Source organism: Trichoplusia ni, chromosome 8 (genome assembly GCF_003590095.1).
Source record: "Trichoplusia ni isolate ovarian cell line Hi5 chromosome 8, tn1, whole genome shotgun sequence".
Taxonomy (NCBI): Eukaryota; Metazoa; Arthropoda; class Insecta; order Lepidoptera; family Noctuidae; genus Trichoplusia; species Trichoplusia ni.
Window position 1 is genome coordinate 14966323 of NC_039485.1, and position 9688 is coordinate 14976010.

Consider the following 9688-nt stretch of genomic DNA (forward strand, 5'->3'; position numbering starts at 1 on the left):
CTTTCTTTTTAGGATTAAGTGAAAATTTTATTTACATGTTTTATTTATTATTTATTATTCAGGAGCATAACATTAACTATAAACACATTTACTTGTTTTCCGACGAATTAGGGTTATAGAACTGGTTTTCGGGATCTTCAAAACATCTGACTTTAGCCAGTAAACGTTCATTTTCTTCTTTCAATGCTTGTATGACGCCTTCTCGTTCCTGCAAATTAATTGCAATGTCAGTAGTCTATTATATAGATGTATCATACTTATGGTCTGTCTGAGAACTAAATTACTTTTTTTTTTTACTTTTTTTCCTGACATTAAATTGCTTAGAAAAAAAACTTAGATGAAAATAATGGAAAGTTTAGGAAGGTCCCGTATATATATGTTTTCATTCAGACCGACAAATCTAAACAATAAACAAAATTACTATTAAAATCGACATTATTGATGAAGCTTTTTTATGATAGAGAGGTATTGATATAAAAATATTTATCGACAATTGAAATCTTACCTCAATCTTTTGCTGGAACTTCTCATCAAGTTTGTCGCGGTCTTCGGTGACATGTTTCAGCTTAGCGCGCGCTGTTGCCGGCGGTATATACCGCGCAGATAGACCCAAGATGGACTCCATTTGAAAGCAACGAGTTCGAGTTGATTTCAGTTCAGTGCGGAGGTTATTGATCTCGGCCAACAGAGCACAGTTCTCCTGAGAATATATTTAGAGCATTAATGCTTCTTTTAAAAAAGCTTTGTTTATGTTTTTGCCTGACTGCAGGTATTTATTACTATTGAGGGTATGGTATAGCCCATTTTGTTCTGGGGACCTGACGGGGTCAGACGAAACGACACGTCAATGTATTACTCCTTGCTTTAAGGTTATTATATTTCTTAACCTTAACCTTACGTAAGTGGATTTGGTTCTGTAAATCTGACACTATCAAGTGTTCATGGGTTTTTTACCTATTATGCAAAAAATAACACTATTTTGTATTCTTACGTCCATAATCTTGCCGATGTCGCTCTTAGACCCGCCTAAGGCCTTCGACAGCTGGAGTTTGAGGCCAGCCACTTGCTTCTCGAGGTGGTCTCGCTGTCTGTTGAACTCTCGGACCGCTTCATCGTCAGCGATGCGGCTTCGGACAAAGTCTATGTCTTCTACGTATTTGTGGAATAACGTCTGTGAAGGATTATTTAGATGTAGTCGACTTTTTAAATCTTTCGAGTTTCGAGCGTTAAGGTTATAGCTGTCCAATTCATATAGATATATGTAACCATGACAGTATTTATTAATGAAGGTATGGGCGCCAATTTAAAAAAAATGCTAATGTAAAATTACAATAATATTTACCTTGACCGCCAACTTCAATTTCGAGGGATCCTGAAATTCAGCAGTCATATTGTGTAGATCGATTTTTATCTTTTTGAGCGTATTTCTTAAGGTCAAGTTTCTATCGGCTTCTGACAAAAAGTCCTTTTTCGCAGACCCCAATTTCTCATTGAGTTGTTGAATTTTAAGTTCTGGAAATAAATATTTTTTATTTTATACAGTATTCTAAATTAAAAACGTTTTGAAGCTAAATTACACTCAAAACAAAAATCGAAAATACCAAAAAAAAACTATTTTCTATGCGAGTTTCTTATGACAAGTAAAAGTAAGTGATTCTACTGTGCACGCAAAATAAAGCAAACGTGACTCTACATTATCAACGAAAAAAATTACAACTGAAGAAGGTAGAACAGTAATATTTTACCACGGTAAGCTTTTTTCTTAAGAAGACTTTCCAAAGAAACTTCCAAATCTAGAATGCGCACTTTTTTTGCTTTTATATCACGTTCTAACGGGTCTATCTGTTATAAGAAGTTAAGGATTTTTTAATAAACTTGCAAAATAACATATCTACAGCTGTAACTTTTTTCTTACGAGCTAATGAGTAAATAATGCCAACATCGCCTACAGCATAAAAGCATACTTGTATTAGATCTAAACGATGTAAGCCCATGGTATCATACCAAGTTCATGTTTAACATTCAAGAGTTTTAACTCTTCATTTTCCATATCATTTATTTGATGCGCTAACTCTCGAATCTGTCGTTCTTTTGGCTCAATCTATATTATACATAGATATTTTGTTATCTTTTTGATAAATTCTTAAATATCTCATTAATTAAATGATATTGCAAGAGATTTACCTGATTTTTGAGTTCTGTTATCTTGAAATTTAGTACAAATTTGTACTTTTCCAGTTCCTGCTTCTTCCGTTTTAATTCATATATTCTTTTTTCCTTGTCTTGTATTGAACTGTCTCTCTCTCCGATTTCTTTCTTCAGATCGGCCACGTCACGTTCCAGAGTTGAAATTACTTTTTGGAACTGTTTGTGCTCGGCTATAAAATGAAATAAAAAGTAAGTATATTTTGCCGTGTAGACAAGTGGGATCATGATGGTCTTAAGGTAGCGGAGGCTGGGATTGGAGATGGAGAATTGAAGATTGAATTCAATGGTTTGCTAAAAAGGCCTATGTCCAGCTGTGGACTAAGACAAGATGGTGATGATAATAATATAAGTATTTCAAATAGCCGATTTATTCCCTATGAAGAGAACTATGTTGATACCTTTAAGTTGCGAAATTTGATGCTTAAATTCATCAATATCCTTATGTGCTGTAATGAGTTTCTTCTTCATGAGGCCAGTCTCTCCTTTCAGCCTGACATTGGCATCCTTTTCCTCTTTCAACTGAACTTCGTACGCCGTTCGGATCTCAATAATTTCACGGTCCGCGTCTTCTTCGATTGAGGTTTTAATAGTTTCGTGTTCCTTCTTTTCCATATCAGCTTGTTCTTGCAACTATTTATGGAAAGAAATTGTTAGGTTTTCATGTATAAAGAGAAGTTTACGATCTAGATTAAAACTTATAATAATTAAGTAAGTTTAATACCGAATAGTAAATCGCGTACCCAAGGCCAGTTTATTAACATAGTAACATATTACACAGCAAAGGTTAGTGGGGCGCCCTGAAATACGTAGGGTGTTACGGTTTAAAGGTGAATCGAGCTCAGTCCCTAGAGCATTGTTATTATAAGTAAGCCATTACTAATGGAAACAAAAATAGGCGGTCTATGATTTAATGACGAAAAATAAATAAAAAGCCACAAAAATGTATAAAATGACATCAGTCTCATTTGGCACTTGTTTTGTTCCTACGGCTTTGATGCCTTTGAACATTGGGCATCCTCCTCATTACGAGAACCTTTCCTTGTTCTTACCTCTTGAAGCATGAGATCCTTTTCTTCCAATTTAGCTTCAAACATACTATGCATTTCTCTCAGCGCTTGACGTTTGCTTTCAGACAGATCATCCAGTCTCTCTTCATAGTCTTTACGCATTCTTGCTGTTTTGTCTTCGAGACTCTGTAATCAATCGGAGTAAAATAGTTGCTAAAGTACAAAAGCATATTGTTCCCAGGTGCTATTACTAAGAACAAGGGGAATTTCTCACCTGATATCTGTCATACTCACTAATGAGCCTGACATTGAAATCGGCTTCCAAAGACTGCAAAGTTCTCTCGTGGCCCGATCGTAATTTGGAGATATCTTGTTGAATCATTCCTATTTCGTGTGTATGCTCGTTTTCCATTTGCTGTCAAGGTAAATTGACATGTTAATTAAATTCGAATTAACAATTAATTAGTTTTCTGTGAATTCCGTTGGGTACGAAAACCTACTTCGTTCTTTTCCTTGAGCTCTTCGATCGCAGCGCAATAACCTTCGTGAACCTCTTTGAGTTTTTCGGCTTGTGTTGCCTCGGCTTGCCGCAGCTGGTACGTGTGCTCCGTTTCTAGTTCACTCATTCGCGTGCTCAGCAACTAAACAAACAATTGATCAATTAGCAGTACCTACTCTATTAATGCGGTCGCTGATAAAAGCGTGGGTAATACTTGCTTCACAAAATTAATTCGCGATAAGTAGGTTTATCGACACCTACTGTGAGTATTTCTCATAAGTACGAACAAAGGCTATCTGTTACTCTTAACAGTATTAACAAGTATGTAATTACACGAAATTATCCAATGTATAGCTCAGTCATACGAGTATATACCTAGTTAAAGCATAAAGATTTGTGACGGATAACAATGACTGAAAAGAAAATATTGTAAAATAAAGAATGAAAACAATTGTAAATATTGTGGTACAGCTGAATAACTAACATTTATGTTATTTATTTTCTCCTGCAGATCTTTTTTGCTAATCAGAATTTCCTTCGAGTAAGCAAAGTCTTTGTCGAGAGCTATGGCTCTCCCATCAGCATTTGTCAATCTCCATAGGCAAATGGAAGAGTCCTCAGCCACAGATACTAGGGTTTGGTCATCGTAGGACAACGCAATGGCTGTTACTCTTTTGTTATGCATGTGAAATTCGTTAAATATGGCTCTGTCTAATAGAGGCAGTTGTACAGACGTCACGCCACCCTCACCGCCGGAGATGAACAGCATCAAGTCAGATCTAGATAGTAGAATAGTGTCCAGCGAACATCCGATCAGGGGCAGGTTTCGTCTAATCGTATTTGAACCGATTTCTTTGATTTCTCCGTCTGATCCAACACCGTACGTTGTTTTACCAATCCTAGAAAAAGGTTTATATCATTCAAAACGATCATAAAATCCTATCCTTTGGTTTGGATATTGGCTTACCCATTTACTGCACAAGAGCTAAATTGGTTGGTTTTTAGAATGACTTCGCCGACTCTCTGCCCGGTGACCATGCTCCATTCGTAAACAGCCCCTTCAGTGCCGCATGATACCATTGTTAAATCATTCGCTGACCACGCCAAACATGTAATCTATTCAGACATGACAAGATAATTAAAACTAACAAAGAAACGAATGTAGGAGCCACACATAGCCGTATAACAGATCTTGCAATCAGATCAGACGTAAATGACGAAATGCCAAAGCATAATCATTAAGCACATTTTTCAGATACATGGCATTTGCTAAATCCTTAACAATTAAAAATATCTCACCCTGCCGTTATGTCCTTTTAAATTGAAGACATTCTGAAATGACACCGACGAAAAAATTTGTATCACTTGTCCATTAACTGCTGCGAAAATTTGTCCGTTGGTGCTAAACTTCGCATTTTTACAGTTTCTTATGGGGAACTCGCGCATCACTTCAAAGTCGTCTATTAGCACTACCATGAACCGTAGTTTATCAGAAAATCCAACAATTGCAAACAGACCTGGTTAAATAAAGTTTCGAATAATTATGCGATTCCGGATAGTTATTTTTTGTGTCGCAGTGGTTTTTATATTAGTACCTGCTCAGATGTAAAAAAATATTTATCGAGCATTAATCTCAAAGCCGGACTCATTAATAGGCTCCAGGGAGTAGCACCTCGTTTTCATAATGAGCTCTAAGTGCTCATAGCAATCACAATTTACGAAGTAAAAATCATTTAAAATGTATCTTACCAGTTGGATGCAGAGATACACAGTGGATCTCCTCCTGATACAATTTGATCATCTCTACGTCATCAGTCATGTAGTTCCAAATCCTTATACTCTTGTCAAATTCTCCTGACGTCATGAAAATTGGTTTCCATGCACACATTGACAGCGCATTAATTTTGCCGTAATGCATAGCTGGGCCAAGCTCCATGAATGGTATCTCGGGATTCTATAATAATATAAAAGCAGAAGTTCAGTTCATCAATGACAATTGCTGTCTTCTAGTGGATATGAGTTCGAATCGATGTAGTATATTTAGTTAACTAACCTGTAGCATGTGCTGTCCAAACAGCTTGACATAATACAGTTGTTTCCTTAATGTTGTGATAAGTAAAGTTTCTTGATTAGGGTCTATCGTTATGTGTTGGATTTCGTCCAGCGTCGACCACAAAGGATGTTCTCGGGTATGTCTTAACGAAAAGATTTCTAATATGAATAGGGCCACTTATTTTATAGGAAACAGGATAGAGAATAAAGGAAACTCATCCCAAAATGTTAATAGGATATGCGTACTTATAAGACTTTTTCGAGATTCTGAAAACATTCCTCTTTCTCCAATGGTGAAGTGTCTCTTTCTCAAACATATGCACAAAGCCGGGTCCACAACCAAAAACAAATCCTGAAACAAATTAAATAGAAAATAGGTCCATTATTTAAAGAAACCTAATTATTTGTGTTAGAACTGGCATAATATACCTTTAGAAAAATTAACAAAGGATGTGACCGGGTAAGTTTCTTCTTCCACATGAGTGTCACTTGTTGAATCTTGTTTACTAGACCCCATACTGCTTTTATCACCTTCTTGTTGCTCTAGCCTGTGAATCGCAAAAAATATATGTAAGCAAGCTCTGTATATATTACATTATATACAGAGTATATATTATAGTGTGGAATTACGTCCGCAAGCACAGCTGCACTCACCGTATTCGAAGGCTATGGGACTTCAATCCCACAAAAACGAAGAGACTCCCAAAACACGGAAGCGCTATTATTTATTTATAAATGCAACATTAAAAAAGTCGAGGAAGTCCAGGAAGTTGTTGCTTTTCGGTAGAACTTGTGATATTTAACTTGGCAGTAAATATAACTACCTACATAATTTTACTTACTCAGTTTCAACTTTCTTCAAGGACATTTCCGTGACTTCAGCAGCTTTAAATACGCAGTTCTGACGCAGTTCTCCGTTTTCCACCATCATGATCATTCCGTTGTCCGTCCCGAACATAATGCGGTCCGGCGTCAACCACATGCAGCTTGTTATGTTAGTCTAACCACACGTGGAACAAACCAATTACGTTATTTACCGCGGCGGTAGGATATATGCGATAATTTTGTGTTGTGTGGGCGAAGGACAGACGTTCATACAATGACACTTTAAACATAATATGTTATACATATCTACTTATCAAGACGAGCAGTGTAAGTGTGTAAGTGTGCTTAGATTAGAAGAAGAGCAATTACATTTTCAGCCTTGCACCATCCCCACTGGCGCCAAACTGTTTCGGAGACGTTCATAATGCGGAAAGTATACGGCCCTGTTATGACGACTAGGGTGGCATCGGAGGGATTGCATTGTACCTAGCAAAAGGCGAAGATTGTTTTATAAAGTTTGTTTGTATCAATTAGTTTACTGTGGATTAAATGTTGTTTATAGATGCAAAACTTACACTTTCCACAATGCCCTGCCCACTTGGATTTTGGGCTTTTGCGTGACTTTCCACTTTACCCTTGTCCCAATTATAATAGTACAGATACCAATCTGGCTCTCCAGTTATGGCTACCAGATATTTGGAGTCGTATGTAAACTGTATGCAGGCAAACTCTCTGGCTTGAGAGTGTTCGAAGGGCACTGTCAGGATCTTTCGTCGTTTGTATGTAGTTAGATCGTATATTGTTATTATAGGTTTCTGGCCCTCTTCGGCGATTTCGTTTAAAGCTAGCCATCGTCTGCGGAAATAGTACGAAAAATGTTACGTAAAGAAACAAGGTGGGGCCATGGTAGACCAAGACATCTTCAGCATTTCTAACAGAGAAAAAGATTCCGGTCTAAGAGATGACACAAACATTCTTCATTCTTATTTTCACTTACCGATTAGGAGCAAGAACCAATGACTTGATAGGCTTATGTTTATCCTGTAGTCTGATAAACTTCTGTTTCTTCTGAAGATGATTGTGGATTACAATTACTCCACCAGCCGGGTAAATAATCTCAGATTCAGACAAATAATGAGCATTGTGCCTGTGGAACAATTATTCTCATTATAGTAAACAAGTGAAATACTTATAAGTGCAACCCCATTCCACATCGCTGGATGGTAAATACATAAGATGTGGTGAATAATCAAATAGATAGCATAGCTTTACAAAACCAATTGTGCCTCGTATTTTTCTAAAGAGAAATCACAAAAATATTAAGTAAATTATAAAGACATTCTAAGTTTGTTTAATAATCCAGGTACCTAATTGTTTAAACAGACACAAAATAAATTAAACAATGCGTTGTTAATAACCTAAGCTATGTCTATTTGCTCAAAGAATCTATTGTTATCTTGTCTTGCGGCAAGCTGACAAATATTTGTAGTTTATTATGTAATATAAACATATTTATTATCCATAAATCCCGCACGTCCGTGTCTTAAATACTCACTGGATGTCTGTTCGCAGTCCGTAGAATATACGAGCAGAAATATGAGGAGGCGACGCAACTGCCATAGTCACTTAAAATGATAAAAAATATATAATTGCAAAACCGACTTGCAACCATAAAAGTTATACGAAACTGAATTATAAACAAGTCAAACTGCAACGGTTGTCATGGATACCGGTCTAAGGAAACATGGTATTGATCAATTTTTGCAAAATGACTTGTGGTTGAATAACGTTTTTGTTTGCACCTATTTCATGAAACTATTGTAAATAATACAAGTATGATTTGGAGGTTTTCTATCCAAAAATCTTCGATTCAAAGTATGTGTATACTCCTTTTAGTTACCTTCAATAGCTAGACGTTGTGTAACTTTCCATTTAGAAATATATATTAAAAAAGCGTACAATATTTTTGTCGCTTTTCGTAAATTATAATGTAGAAATATTTCTATGATTGCGTACAAAAGAAACTGCGCATTCACCGTTTAGCTGAGCACGGTTTGATTGGACCTCAATGTCGTCCGTAGTGGCGCATCCTCTCTGCAATTTCCGAGATAAGTCGCGGCTTCCTCTGCCGGCGCTGCCAATACAAATCATATTTACTTACCTCTTTCTTCATACAATACTTCCTCAACCGTATATTTCAAGGCCTTTTCACATACTACCAAATGTGTAGTTCCCTGCACTGGCTAAATATAAATGCAGTGTGTGCTATTCTTGAAACAAAACTTCAAACAGCACACAACTGACATTTCAAGTTTCGTTACTCATAAATACCTTATTTATTATAATTTGAGAAGGTAACTTTTGTTACCAGCAAAACAAATACATACAATCATAGACTCATCACATTAACTTTAAATGCAAAAGTATTTGTATGTATGTGTATTAATTGTTGTTTCTTCGCGAAGAAACGGCGGTACGATTTCGATGAAATTTTTGTGCTAAGGTAGCTGATACATTGGATTAACATATACTTGCTGACTTCGATATAGGAGGTTATGATTCTCTTCGTTGTATCCAGGCAGGAAAAGCCGCGAGTAACAACAAGCTATCAATGTATTACACACTGACTTAAATAACAATAGGTCAGTCTTGTGTCTAATAATAAACTAAAACTTATTCCTAATTACATATTGTCGTTTGTTTTATTTTGACGTGAGTGTGTCGTTGATCGCACATTCTCAAGCCAGATGCATACCTACATACCAAACTGGATTTATATTATTGTTGCCCTTTCGGACGTCAACCCGGTAACGAATTAAAACCTTTTGATGTTCAGTCATTTCTTTCTTTTTTAATTTGTACTTTGTTACACCTCTGAACAAAATACTTTTTGTGTTCTAACAGCGAGACCGCACCACAAAGCAAAAAGCTTTTTTCTTCTAAATCAAAATCAATTTTTTTTTTATTTCAAGTAGGCCGTTTTCCAGGCACTTTCAAAACGTTAAGGTGATGACTCTAGTTGCGTGGTTCCAAAGTGTCACTCTTATGGAGACACTTCCACAACAAGAGTGTCGCAATAGACTTATATTAGTGGTAG

At 36.4% G+C, this 9688-nt stretch overlaps 1 protein-coding gene across 2 annotated transcripts; it reads right to left on the minus strand.

Moving 5' to 3' along the window:
• Positions 1–35: 35 nt before the first annotated feature.
• On the minus strand, positions 36–8330 carry LOC113496885 (cilia- and flagella-associated protein 57). Of its 2 annotated transcripts, none has more exons than XM_026876263.1 (22): positions 8147–8330; positions 7589–7738; positions 7167–7446; positions 6961–7077; positions 6609–6766; positions 6196–6314; positions 6013–6118; positions 5768–5909; positions 5464–5668; positions 5014–5231; positions 4682–4830; positions 4199–4613; positions 3716–3856; positions 3490–3630; positions 3258–3401; positions 2607–2838; positions 2185–2378; positions 2005–2101; positions 1343–1512; positions 992–1171; positions 506–700; positions 36–208 (listed from the first exon to the last, which is right to left on the minus strand). In XM_026876263.1, the coding sequence occupies exons 1-22, from the start codon at positions 8209–8211 to the stop codon at positions 89–91; spliced, it is 3738 nt and encodes a 1245-aa protein (XP_026732064.1). In that variant the 5' UTR covers positions 8212–8330; the 3' UTR covers positions 36–88. The 2 variants fall into 2 exon arrangements, with proteins under 2 accessions (XP_026732064.1, XP_026732063.1); XM_026876262.1 differs by lacking the exon at positions 2005–2101 and adding an exon at positions 1746–1842 and having other exon boundaries at positions 8147–8328.
• Positions 8331–9688: the final 1358 nt, after the last annotated feature.

What these genes read in the sequence shown, in the direction of transcription:
- LOC113496885 (XM_026876263.1), bottom strand. Translation starts at nt 8,211, where the DNA reads ATGGCAGTTGCGTCGCCTCCTCATATTTCTGCTCGTATATTCTACGGA. An exon ending in AGAAAATAAATAACATAAAT is followed by an intron (nt 3,857 to 4,198) that starts GTTAGTTATTCA and finishes TTGTTTGTTTAG; the next exon opens with TTGCTGAGCACGCGAATGAG. An exon ending in GAATGTTAAACATGAACTTG is followed by an intron (nt 1,513 to 2,004) that starts GTATGATACCAT and finishes ATTTATTTCCAG; the next exon opens with AACTTAAAATTCAACAACTC.